Below are 14310 nucleotides of genomic sequence, written 5' to 3'. Positions count from 1 at the left end.
CATGGACCTAACGTGACTACAAAACAGATTGTAATTTGTTCTTGAAATGTATTGAGCTGTATTTGATTTGTACCGACCTCTTCACGATCCAACGACGCGGCAACGGCAATCTGCCCCGTCCTCTGATTGATCGAAAACTGCCTTTTCCTGTCGCCTCGTTCTATGTAATAAGATACATTTCCATTCACTTCGCTATCCAGGTCGTTCGCATACACCTGAAATATTAATCGTAAGTGCAACCTCAGTTAAAATTCATTTACTTTACTACTGTTCTCATTTGTGACTGACATTATTTATTAACTTAGCTGTTAACATTTATGATAGTTAATTAATGTATTTCATTTGACGATTTAAGCATTACAATATGCGCACATTTTAAATACTTCGTACACTTCATGCATTGTTCATATTTCATGTACATTTAGCTTGTTCATAAATGCATAATTTAAGAAAATAATTATATATCATTATACACCGTTACAGAACAGTAATCTGTGCACTCACCTGAATGATTTTCTCTCCTATTTTCGCGTCCTCCCTCACATCAGCCCTGTACGACACTTCGCTAAAGATGGGTGCATTATCATTGCTATCGATCACAGTAATGTTCACCGTGGCATGATTGCTGAGAGGAGGGATGCCTCCGTCCATAGCCTGAATAGTTAAAAAGTAATCCCTTGCCCTCTCGTAATCCAACTGTTCAGCAATAGTGATAACTCCGGTGTGCGCATCGATTTGGAACTTTTTATGCTCGTTCCCGCCGACGATTGAGTAGTAAACGTCCGCGTTGACTCCGGTGTCTTTAGACGTTGCAAGCACTCTGGACACTTCCGTGCCAACTGCGTAGATCTCGGGCACTCTCGAGAAATAAACTTTCGATGCAAATTCCGGTGGATTGTCGTTGATATCCTGGACGTTGACGATTAATGAGGTGACGCTTGTTAATTGAGGAGTTCCCTGATCCACCGCTTGAATAGTAACGTTGTACATCGCCTTTGTTTCTCTGTCCAAAGGTTTCCCAAGTGTCACGATACCGCTATCCGCGGCGATCAGGAAATGACCTTCGGCGGAGTCGATGAACTCGTATCTGATCTTGCGATTGATACCGATATCATCGTCTGTCGCGTGCACCTTAGTCACCAAAGTACCGACCTCGACATCTTCTGGCATCGTGGCGCTGTAAGTTTGCATCGTGAATTTCGGCGCATTGTCATTTAGATCGGAGACGAGAATCTCCAGCTGCGAGGAGCACTCCCACAGAGGCTTGTCCCTGTCTTGAACGTGAGCAGTCAAGGAATATTTTGCCTGAGTTTCTCTATCCAGCTGGCCGACGGTCTTCAACACGCCTGTTTCCTTGTCTAGCGAGAATTTGTCGTTGTTATCACCGGTTAAGTAGAAACGCAGCTTGGCGTTAGGTTCGTCGTCGTAGTCGGTAGCTAAGACAGTCAGCACGTAGGTTCCTGGGTGCGATCCTTCGGATAATATCTCGCGGTAACGATATCTCAAACAATACGGCGGGTTGTCGTTAACGTCGAACACTTGGACTGTCACACGCGTCTTGAATACGTATTTGCCGTCGGTGCCGACTATCTCGAGCTCGTAACGGTCCATCGTTTCCCGGTCCAGAGCCTTGGCGACATAAACTTCGCCGGTCGATCTGATTTGAAACTGGGATCGTGGGTCGCCTGATGTTATATAGAATTCTATTGGCGTGTTCACGTCAGAATCTTTATCCACAGTAACTAGCTTCACCACCACGGTCCCTGGAAGAGCATCTTCATTCACCGCTGCCTCGTAAAGATCGTCCACGAACGATGGCGGGTTGTCATTGTAATCTTTCAATTTCACATGTACCGAAGTTCTCGCAAAGTGTTTCGGATTCCCGTTATCCGTAGCGACCACCTGAAGATGTTTCAAATATTTAGTTAGAATTATTAACATTTTATTAAAACATAAATTCATGATGTAAATCAGAATTCTTAGTACCTGGAATTTGTATTCCGGTTGTTTCTCCTTGTCTAGCAGAACCAGGGTCGAGATCCAACCAGTGTAAGGATCAATCGTGAAAACGTTCGCTAACTCGCCGATGTCTGATCCAAAGGAATATCGAACCTCCCCATTGCTACCTAAATCATCGTCATGGGCGATGATCTTCAAAATAGACGTTCCTTCCTCGATATTCTCCGCCAAACTGATACTATAAGGATTGCTTTCAAACTTAGGAGCGTGATCGTTGTCGTCCAACACCTGAAGCGAGATTTCAGCCAAAGCCGTCAACGGTGGACTCGAATCCGTTTCAGCCAGCACTCCGATTAAATGATTGTCTTTAAGTTCTCTATCTAATGGTTTAACTAGCGTAACTTGTCCGTGGGAGTCGACCGAAAAAAGTGGAGAGTCCTCGTCTCCGGAAACGATCCTATACGTGACAGTGTTGTTGGTTACTGTCTTTAGTCTCGTTATCGGTGTGCCGACAGGCGATGCTTCGGATATGAAAAATTTGTCCTCTTTGCGTTCGAACAGCGGTGGAATGTCCTGTGGTCCCATTATGTAGATGTTTAGGGGAACGTCCGCATGGTGAGTCGTCGCTCCGCCTTTGTCTTCGGCTCGGATGAATAACTCGAACAATTGGTTTTCTGCAATTTAAAATAGTTTATTTTTAGTCTGATGGAATTATCTCATATTTCTATATAAACTTCTTCAATTCTTTTATAATTTCATCAAATCAAATAAACTTCGGAAAGCAACTGTGAAGGAATGTAGATATTCCACTTACCCCAAGGTATCGCGCTTTTCTGTAGGAACATCGCTCCGTTATCAGGATTGATACCGAACAGCGATTTGGCTTCCGACGTCTGAGGTTCGTATATCGAATAAACGATTCTAGCAGCGTCGTCTTCGTCAGCATCTTGCGCTTTCACTTTGAGGAACGGCGTGTTCACAGTCAAATTCCCATGTATACTAGCTTTATACTCTCTCAGAAGAAACACTGGCGAGTTATCGTTCTCGTCGCCAACCCTCACTCGGACCATTACGAATCCCGACCTGCCACCTCCATCGGTAGCCATTACAGGTATCTCGTACAGCTTCTGGTTCTCTCGGTTCAATTTCTTCCTAGTTACGATCTCCCCGGTTTCTCTGTTTATATCGAACACCTCTTTCATAAAATCTGAAGCTATGGTGTAGACGAGCGCTCCGTATTCGCCGAAATCTTCGTCGTTCGCGATCACGCTTGTTACCAATCTACCCGGCAACTGATTCTCAAGCACCGTCACCTCTACCACCTGTAAGAATCGTTTATTATGTGATTTGTTCTATGAATTATTTTCTGATTCTTTTTAACAAAACGTACCGGATTGGGGAACTTGGGATTGTGCCTGTTCGCAGGTAAAATCTCGATCTTCACTCGAGCGAAGCTGGTGTACACGTTGTCAGTAACGGACACGTTCAGCATAGTGAGTTTCTTCTCTCCAAAGTTCTGCATGTTGATCAATGTGATTACGCCGGTCGATTGGTCGATGTTGTAAGTCTGTTGTTCGTTACCACCGACGATCGTGTATGTCAATTTCTCGTCCACGTAGTCTGGGTCGCTGGCGGACACCACGGTCACGAATTGGCCCCGCTCCGCGTGTTCGGACAGCCAGCACGTGTACGAGGGCTGCTCAAACTTCGGTGAATTGTCGTTCATATCGATCACCGTCACCCAGACGTGAGCCGTGCTCGAGAGGCTCGGCACGCCGCGGTCCATCGCGATCACCGTGAAATGGTGCGATTCGTGGCTCTCGTGATCCAGGGATCGCTTCAGGAATATCACACCTTCCTCCGAGTCGATGTGGAACAGATCACTACTGTTTTCCGTGTCATTCTGGATTGCGTAACGCACCTCCTGGTTTATACCTACGCAGAAAGTTGATATATTAGAACGTGTATCATATATAAATCTTTGTTTGTATAATATGTATATGTAAAACCTTGTATCAATTAGTATAAGAATTATTGTATTATATATTGTATCAGTCATTGTATAAAAGATAGTATAAATTCCTATATCAATTATTGTGACATTCATTACATGAAACAGTGTTTCAATCACTATATGAGTACATGATATAAGTAATTGTATAGAAAAGTGCAGAGGATGGCAATGGAGAGTAATAAAGACATACCAGTATCATTATCCCTCGAGTGGACTCTCAACACGGAGGTGCCGAACGGCGCTGCCTCGGATACGGAGATATTGTACGAATCCTGGGTGAATTCAGGTGGACAATCATTCACGTCAAGCACTAGGATGCTGACGAGCACCTCGGCGTAGACGCCGGACACACTGTCGGTCGCGCGCACCGTCAGCTCATACTGCTTCTTTTGCTCGTAATCCAATTCGTCCACCACGTAGATCACACCTGATTTGGAATCGAAGAGAAGATTGTAGACCCAACAAGCATATGGCAGGCGTGTAGCGTCCACAAAGCCGAGAAATATTTTCTTTTGCTAGTAAGGCGTGTATCAACTTGTATCATACCGTATCATTATTGCATGCGTGAAATATACGTTGTTCGTAAGTCTCAAGTTTAAATATCGCAAAACTTACAACGGAGACTAAATAAAAATTTGTTCAAAATAATGAAGTCTAATTCACTCTACTGATCCAAGAGGCTTATAAAAGAGAACTGCAATTTGGTGAAATGCAAGATCCAAAGAATTGTGAAATTTATATGAAATATCATTTAATGAAACACAAGAACAACCAATTATTTTATGTGACAGATCTCTTGATAAACAATAAGTAGGACACAGGTAAATACACATCTTAACGATTTTTGCGTGCTGATGCGTCGATTGAATTAGAAGGTTTCGTTCACACAAACAGTCAGATCATGTCAAACATGAAAATATTTTTAGTATTGATATAGAAAATTAAATCTATATAGGAATTTCCTTATATTTTTTAAGAATAATAAAATGCATTCCAATTCAGATCTGTGTCTTTGGAAATTATATTTTCTATAGAAATAATTTGTCCACGAATTCATTAAATCTGCAGACTAGTTTTGTTTTTGATTGTTAATTGTAATTTAGTAATTGTTCATTTATTGTTTATTGTTTGACCGTATAGTGACCAGTTAGTGTGATCAAACCTAATGCTTAATAATTGAGCTATTTATTATGAAAGTAGATTGCTAACTTGCTAAAAATTTAATTTCATCTTGATTCAGCTTCTGTTCAATATGAGAATTAGTTCGAGAGAACATGAAAGAGTAATTAATATTCCAATAATTGAAAAAAGAGAATTCCACTTTCATACTAAACAGGTCAATTTTAGAATTGAACCCCTTGACGAAATTACAGGAATTTAAACCCTTAGTGTACACACCTCATGGAAATTTCTTTGGTACACATCTATTATTAGAATTTGATATTCCTCACGTGTACAGTAAGTGTTAATTAAAATATCAATGTTGATTTATAGACTGCGGATGTCTATGCATTTATGGGAATTTCCAATAATTTAAAGAAAAACAGACGTTAATTTAAAAAACATACGAAACATCCACGCAGTAAAATACAATTTATAATGTTTAGATAAGCAAGCAAATGTTTATATGCGTTCCGTTCCTTTAATTCTATTTATAAAAATAGAAATTTCCATAAACATCCACAGTGTACTGATTTATTATCCGATTTATAAATTTGTTGAAATGAAACATTCTATTCTTCGTACTACGTAATATTCATACTTCTTTAATCTAATAGCATTTAGGTTTGAATATAATTCATTTTGGGAGATAAAGGATTATTGTACTGCCTGTTTTTTTTTTCAAAATCGTGCACTGTTAAAGTGGTTGGCAAGCTGTTAGAAGTGGATTAGTAGTTTTAATATCGAAAACATAAAAAAAGAAATAAACCTATGATGCATTTGTGTTAGGAAGAATCTGCATTTTATGCTCATCTAAAATTTCAATGAAGCGGGCGACCAATTTGAGTGCGTTGAAAAATGATTATCGTTGCATGTATCGGGCTGTGCGGGTTCAGTAAAATGGAAATGCGTTCGTTGTTTATAATTATTGCCAACGAGAATGGCAAAGTTACGATCGACTCTCCTGGAATCAAGTCCATTTCTACTTGTATCATATTCTCGTTGCTATTATACGATGCGCCTATTATCACTGCGTATCATCAATGCATGTCATCGTTGTATGTATGACTATATCATTTACTATGATTTGTTATAAAATTTTTTGTTCACAATTTGCATCCAATAAATTTTCTAAAAAATAATACTCGTTCATAACTACTTTGCAGCAACTGTGATGTGATACGATACAAATCTCTGGTACAAGTGGATACACGATTACAGGATTGGTTTTAATGCAAATATATAATTTGTCTTCTCATGAGAAACAGATTGAAGGAAACTCATCGTTACTGACGTGAAAGTCGTGCATGATAGAAAGAGAGAGAGGAAGAGAAAGAGAGAAAGAAAAGAAGAGAGCGAACAGTGCAGTAGGCAATTGTGACAGTGTGAAACAGCAGGCCGATAGAACTAGTATTTTTTTATACTCACAAGGACCATTGTTACTGTCGGGGGCTGCGAAACAGGGAGATACAACAACACTTTAATTTCTAGTTTAACCAGATAAGCATTCGTAAAGAATAAATTCTCTACCCGAGAGCCAAACTAAACCGATTCTACATTCTTTAGTACGTAAATACTTTTGAATACTTTTATAGGCCACTGTACATTTATATTTACTAGAAATTTAAGAATAAACTTAATATAACTATATATCGAATAAATCAATAAGAAGTAACATTTAAAATTATTGAATATAATGATATATATAATTTATAATTTCCTTATAAATGTTTGTTGAATTGCAAAAATATAAGAACACATTCATTTTACGATTTCCATTATGTTTATCGTGTTTTGATTAAAATGAATAAGTCTTTGCATATAATACTTCTTACTGATTTACTTGATTTACTGTATAATATTAATTATTTAAAGAATAATCTCGGTTCAACTCGTTGGTAGAGAATCATAGGTGAGACGGATAAAGAAAAAGGGTATTAATTTGTAAAAAACAACTACTGAGACGTATTTCGTATAGAATAAACTCTTAAATACGTTTACGAGCAATCCTGTCAATTACGAGTCGAATAACGGTAGTGTTGATTGGGAAGAAGTCCTATTATAAATTAAGGCATAATTGAAATAAAAGTTCTTAAATTACTTAAATGACGCAATGGTTGTGTCAATGATCTCGATCGTATTAAATGAATTTTGTACAGAAATAAATGGATTGCCATCATTTAATAGAAATATGATTTCAATTAAACTTTAACTGGTAAGAAGACTTTTCCTCAACCCAATATTATCATAGATTGTGTTACGTGCGACGCATTCCAACATCCCCGTTTTACTACTAACTCACCACTACGCTTGATTAGAATTTAGTCACCGATTACTAGACTGCGGATTTTCATGNTGCTCTATTTTTAAACAAATCAAAATTCATTTTTGTAGACAAATCCAAATGGAATTAATACGATATTGTCATTTTAAATACACGAAAGACATAAATCATGAATATCTTTTATTGATTTAATGTAAAATGTCTTGAAACGTGAAACCACGAACGAGATTAAACAGAAAATGGTCCGAAAACGTGGCTGCGTTTTTTGAATCTTTGAAAGTGACGTTGAAAGGTACATTGTTCGGATAACTCGATCGACTTCCGTTCTGGAGTGCCGCGTGTTTAATTCAATCTTCGTTTTTGAAAAATTGTATCTACCGTTCAACTGACCGGGCACGTTCGCTTACCTGTGTTGAAATCCAGGGCAAATTCTTCGAAATCGTTCCCCTTGGTTATGCTGTATATGAGTTTGCGATTCAAGGGTGATTCGGCGTGAATCGACAGAGCCAGCGGCGAGTGAATCTCGATGCTCTCTAAAACGCTGTCTGTGTAGAATTGCTTGTCGAACACCGGCATTGATCGGTCTATCACCTTCACGTTCACCGGGACTACGATCGAGCACGGCGTAATGCCTAGAACAAGGTTTCAAGTTTGTCAGAAAATGTTTCAAATGAAATTTAGTTGTAATGACAAATAATCATCTTGTAACAAATTAGCAAACAATGAATTATATATAAAGCACACCGTATATGGAATTATGATAAATTTCATCTATACATATATCATTTTTTGTTTGACTGATTTTAGATAAGATTAAATAATATAATGTGAATATGAATTTAATGATACATACGGGATATAAATATCTTATACATATATGCGATAATGGAATAATACAAGAATTTTGAATTACGTTAAATTGATATATGACAGTAATTAAGTTTAATACTTACCACCGTCGTATGCAGCGATGGTGAGTTGATATTCGCGATTGTGTCCTTCCAAGTTCTGTTTTAGGGATATCTCGCCCGTCTTCCGGCACACTTTAAAGAGCTCCCCATGTCCTTTCTTCAATTCGTATCTGACTTCTCCGTTATCACCGCTGTCCATGTCCACTGCGTGCACCTTTACAAATGAAGAAAATTAGAAAATTCATATAAGACATGAAATAATTAGCACGTATATTTTTATCTACTCACTTTGGTGATAACGTCGCCCTTTTGTGCGTCGACGGAGACGACGGCGTAGTATGGCAGGTTGACGAACATTGGGCAGTTGTCGTTGATGTCCGATATGGTAACGTTTACGATCACATGCGCTACCCTGGGCTTATCTCTGTCGGGTTGCTGGCTCTTTGCCTCGACTATCAATTCGTAATGGTCGCATACCTCGCGATCGAATCTGTAAATCAACAGAAATTCCCATTCCAAACATTGTTTGTATTATGTCAATCATTAGATAAGATTTGCTTATAGATTTCCACAAACCTGATGCCGGTAGTACGAATCGCGCCGGAGGTTGGTCCGATCACGAACATGTTTGTCGGGTTCAGTATACTGAAGACAACATGTTCGTTTAACGCGGTACCCAAAACGTTCACTACTGCAACGGTCGTGATCCTGGTCGAGTTCTCCTGAATGGTGCCTTCGTACACGTTCTTCTGGAACATCAGCCCCGAGTTCTCCGACTTCCTCACCAGCACGTTCACTTGACAAACGCTCGAGTACTTCCCGTCGGAGACGCGTACTCGGAGCAGGTAACTTTTCTTCATACGATCCGGATTGTGGACGGTGATCACGCCCGTCTGAGAGTCTATGTCGAACGTGTGACCCTTGTTCCCGTCAATTATATCGTATCTGGATAAAAAGAAAGGATTGTTTTATTAAGGGCTCCAGAAGCAGTCGTGCTCAACTTAAAATTAATTCACGTTTATATAATCATTGACGTTTTACTTGTTATTATTTAAATTTTTACAATCTAGACAGATTAAGCAATGAAATCGATCAATTACAGATGAATATACTTCGTATTTTATAAAAATTCTATGACTTCGCACATATTTCAATTCTCCGTAAATTTAAAAGATATACATAATTTAAGAACCTACTTAAAAATAAGATGATGATGACTTTACGCGTTACAATTATTTTTTTCATAAAATTGAACAATTTTTCATGCATAGAAATTATTATATTTGCGTTGTAATATAGAATATTTGAATTGCATATTAAAATACACGTGTTGGAAAAAGAACGCGCCAAGGATGATGCCATTAAACGTAGGAAAAAGAACGTCGACTCTTTGCACCTATGCAAATTCAAAAGTAACCGTTCCCTCCTATTAAGTGGGTGCAGGGCAATTTTCTCCCAACATCGGAGGGAAAACGAGCGTGTATCGGGCAACCGACACACAAGTTTCATGCAACAATTATAATGGTAAATGAATGCTAACGAAGCCGCGAGACGCCGTATAAATATGAATCACCCAGTGCAAATACACAGGTGTCTACCTTTTTAATAGCTTCAAGGTGTTTTAGATTCATAACAATCCTTATTAATAGATAATCTCCATGCATTTCTTTATGCAAATGAAACATACTATTTTATACAAATTTAAATATTTTATACAAAGTTAAATATTTTTCGATCGAAAAGAAATTTTGTAAATACTTAAACAGATTTTACATTATATTCATTATATTTCTATAAAATATTTCCGGTCGTTAGAATGGTATTATCCTTTAATTAATGGTAATTACGAAAGAAGTGTACCTAAGTGGAACTCCTTCAGAACTGTCAGGGTCGACGGCGCTAACTTGAATAACTGCAACGTTCTTGTAGGTGGGCAGTAGCACAGTGGTATTGTAATCGTTTTGAAGGAATTTGGGCGGGCAGTCATTGACATCCGTAACTACGATCACCACTTTGGCCGTGGTCTCGGAAGACAGCTTCGGTTTCCCCAGATCGGAAACCTTTACGTGGAACGTGAACCTCGGCATGGTCTCGTGATCTAGGACCATTACCGTTCTAATGGCACCTGTGCTGGAGTCGATATGAAAATATTTTCTCGGCAGATCCTCCACAATGTCGTAATTCAAAAGAGCGTTTAATTCCGAATCCGCGTCCTCAGCTTTAATAACTAACGGTGTGCTGGTGTTCGTGAGCACCAGGGAACCGATACTGGCGCCTTCGCTGATTTGCCCGTTATAAGTAGCTTGCAGGAACCTGGGCGCGTTGTCGTTACGATCCAGAATGTGAATGATCACGTTGCAGCTCGCCGAAGCACCGGCCATATTAGTCGCACCGATCGTCAAATTATAAAACTTGGTCTTCTCGTAATCCAGCTCGTTTTTGATAACTATGATACCTGTACTAGGATTCACGAAGAACGTGTCATCCTTATTTCCATTGATTATCTCGAACTGCAGAGACGAAGTGCTTCTAGCTTCCACGTATTTCACGTAAGTACCTAATTGTTGATTCTCATAGATCTCCGCGGACAGTTCTTTCTGTATGAATCTTGGTGGAGCGTTATCAGCCATAGTAACCATCACGTGAACTGGTATCGTATTAGCCAATGCTGGAGACCCATGGTCCGTAGCTTTCACTAATAATATGTATTCCGAAGAGACGCCCAGATCCAATTCTCTTGCCACGCGAATCACACCTAATTCCGGGTCGATCGTGAACATGTTGCCTACGTTTCCGGACGTTATCGAATAAGTGATTCTCGCGTTGTCTCCTCTGTCCCTGTCGATGGCGTAGACCTGGACGACGGCTGCGCCGATTGGTGAGGTCTCGTACACTTTACCTTGGATGATCTCCGAGGTGAACTCCGGCGCGTGATCGTTGTGATCGTGCACGGTCACTATCACTCTTGCGTAATTACGTTTCGCGGGAGTTCCCTGATCCTTTACCATAACGGTGAGCACGTGCTCTTCGATAGTTTCTCGGTCGAGCACCTCGTTCAAAGTCACGGTGCCCGTTACAGAGTCCACGTGGAAGATCCCGAGGGAAGCTTGACTCTGAGCGGCGTGAAGGCTATAGAAAACTTTCTTGTCTTCGTCCTCGTCGGTCGCGTGCAGCTGCAAGATTTTCTCACCTTTCTCCACGTTCTCTGATATGTCCACGTGGTAGGTGCTTTCAGTGAACTCTGGACGGTGATCGTTTATATCGATCACCGTCACCAGAAGCTGTGTTACAGCCGTGTGCACGCTGTCAGTCACGCCTATCGTTAGATTGTAAAAGTTCTGGGTCTCCCAGTCGAGTTTCTTTGCTAGTAACACGTTCCCGTTGTCCCGACCGATAAAGAACTCGTCTCGCTTGTCTCCATCTGAAAACAATCGTTGTTCTTCATTTACTGAGGAAAATAAAATATTTGGATCCAATTATAATTACGATGATTTTATTTGGAAAATACAAGTGAAAAATTGTTACATCTTTCTTTCACTAAAATCTTTGTATTCATCATATCGTTGTCAGTACTTTAATTAAACGAAGCGATAATTCATTGAATAAGGATAATCAGGTTTCGAATGTATAAAATGAACAATATGCAGATCACATTAATCCTAAATATGGCTTCATTATTCATTTCAACTCATTCAATAAACTTCAGTCAAATAACATAATGTAATAATATTTATTAATTTTCATATACGTATTACTGGCAATGTTGTATTTAAATATGAACGGCGAGATGTATTTGTTTCATAAGACATATAATTACATAAATTTACTAATTCGTTCAATACATAAAATATAATAATTCTATAAAAGATGTATAAAGTGACTTTATTAATTGATTGATTCAACTCACCGAGAATATCGTACCACAAGGAATCGCCGTCTTTGTCCGTGGCCTGGACCAGAGCCACAAGGAAGCCGACCTCATCGCTCTCTGTGACCTCGACGCTTTGATTGTTCGTCTTGAAGACCGGTGGATGCTCGGATTCCTTGGGTACCTCGACCACTTGCACGGACACCCGCGTCTGATGACTCCGCTGTGGTTCACCGCTGTCTGAGGCCTTTATCTAACAAACAGAGCCGCATGGGACCAAGTTAAACTCGATCTCAAGTTCGATCCTCCAGCAAACAACCGATCAGTCGCGATAAGACTGCTTTTTACATGCAAAATAAACTATATGGTAGCTAAGGTAATAATTTATTTTACTGAATGAACGTTAGATTGTAATTTGATAAAAGTTGTTGAAAGTTGATAGGCGCATAGACTGGGACAATTGAGACACGACGTGAACAGTAGTAATTAGTAAAAGTAATTTCCAAGGCGGATGATAAAGGAAATTTTTTCTGAGTATAATGATTAAATTGCCTTTTTTTTTTTTACAAGAAAACATTTCTCGAGTTACAATAATAAATTCATCTTACCATCATCTCGTATTCTTGTCCGGCCTCGAAACCCTTCTGGGAGTAAACTAGCCCAGTGGTAGGATGTATTTTGAACTTGCCCTTCCCACGACCACCCTTGATGCTATACTGAATTTTCCCATTGTCGCCGATGTCTTCGTCGTTTGCAAGCACCTATCGTAGACGAAACGAAAAATTATTCTCGATTCGTTGCACTCCTCAGGTCCTCTACTGACAGTAATACAAGACACAGAAAGAAAAATGGAACATTGGTATCGGTCGAAAGGAAATTAAATGAAAGTCCTCTTCAATCAAGCTGCTTCTAAGTATAATAATTAGACTGAGAATTTTTATGCAGATTAAAACCTTTATGATGTTTGTTTCAAAAATGTATTTTAAATAATCAATTCCTTTATTACTTCACATTTCATATTTCCCTTGCATGCATCATGTATCATTTCTGTATATTAATTTCTTTTAAATGCATAAAATCCACGATCTAATTATTCGCGAGAAACTCTGAGCGATAATTCAAAAAACGAGGCCTGATAAATTAGAAATTAAGCAAAACGCATCTACGATCTTTGAGGGATCAAATCTAAAATCTAAGAAGTGGTTAACAGACTTTATGCAAAACCTGACTTTAAATTGCGACAGCAGCCGATACATTTAACGTTTGATACCATTTGATATCAATTCATCAATTGCACTGATTCGGTATCAGTGCGATTACATGAAAGTTTTGTCAAACAAAGAAACGTTCTTCCTAGGAAATAGAAATAATATTTGACTTCCACTGTAAAGTCGATTCGTTCACTGTTTGTCAGTCTTTCAATAAGGTAGAGGTACTTATTACGAATTGGATGTACGGAAAATATAAAGAGTGTGCGTAATGTGTAATAATGAACAAGACATCAAAAGTATAATACACATTATTTTCGAACAGTAAAACAAATCTCAGTTTAGATTTCATTTTTTGAAATGATATCATAAATGATTTATTTTGTATAAAAATCCACAGTCTGGTGGTCATAAGTGAGATGGTGTCTTCATAATAGGTACTTTTACCTTAATCCACCGCGAAACGCATTTCGCTCATGACCTCGAAGCGTAGCATTCACGCGTTCGTCGACGTCATGCGAAACGAATAGTGAAACAGAAAGGGAAGAGGGGAAAAAAAGTGGGGAAAAAAAGTGTGGAAAGAAAGAACGCAGGGGATGATGCCAGATCTTCCTCCCCCCCCCTGTATCTGCTAAATATCGATCCGTGTTAAAGCGTATTAAAAACACAGGCCGCGTTTCTTTGCCACTCGAAGCTCATATACAAAGAAAGGCTTTGCCACGTTTTTTGCTTCATGCAGAAAAATGTTTCGTCGTTGGTTCATTAAACGGCGACCGGCTTCTAGTTTTTATTTAATGTTACGCCTTTTCCTCCGCAACGAGCGAACATGTTTCCCATGTGTCTTTAATTATCGGGTTTCAGGCTTTTCCTGCGATTTTCTCGTACTGATTTCGGCCATCGCGGCT

General features: G+C 39.2%; 1 protein-coding gene across 1 annotated transcript in view; it reads right to left on the bottom strand.

Annotated features, from left to right (window-relative positions):
• The window catches only part of kug (FAT atypical cadherin kugelei), a 62408-nt gene that overhangs the window by 9491 nt on the left and 38607 nt on the right, over positions 1-14310 (bottom strand). Inside the window, exons 7-20 of the mRNA XM_026814248.1 lie at positions 12806-12958; positions 12237-12450; positions 10190-11750; positions 8906-9274; positions 8618-8819; positions 8372-8543; positions 7826-8050; positions 6563-6586; positions 4164-4400; positions 3350-3894; positions 2774-3281; positions 1987-2633; positions 505-1902; positions 78-215 (exon numbers count right to left, since the gene is read on the bottom strand). Of these exons, the coding sequence (XP_026670049.1) occupies positions 78-215; positions 505-1902; positions 1987-2633; positions 2774-3281; positions 3350-3894; positions 4164-4400; positions 6563-6586; positions 7826-8050; positions 8372-8543; positions 8618-8819; positions 8906-9274; positions 10190-11750; positions 12237-12450; positions 12806-12958 (6393 nt within the window). The remainder of the gene's footprint in view (positions 1-77; positions 216-504; positions 1903-1986; positions 2634-2773; positions 3282-3349; positions 3895-4163; positions 4401-6562; positions 6587-7825; positions 8051-8371; positions 8544-8617; positions 8820-8905; positions 9275-10189; positions 11751-12236; positions 12451-12805; positions 12959-14310) is intronic.

This window comes from Ceratina calcarata, unplaced genomic scaffold (genome assembly GCF_001652005.2).
Source record: "Ceratina calcarata isolate Rehan_Ccalc_2016 unplaced genomic scaffold, ASM165200v1 scaffold371.2, whole genome shotgun sequence".
Lineage (NCBI taxonomy): Eukaryota > Metazoa > Arthropoda > Insecta > Hymenoptera > Apidae > Ceratina > Ceratina calcarata.
Note: the sequence above shows the minus strand (reverse complement) of the source record. Positions and strands in the feature narration are given on the sequence as shown.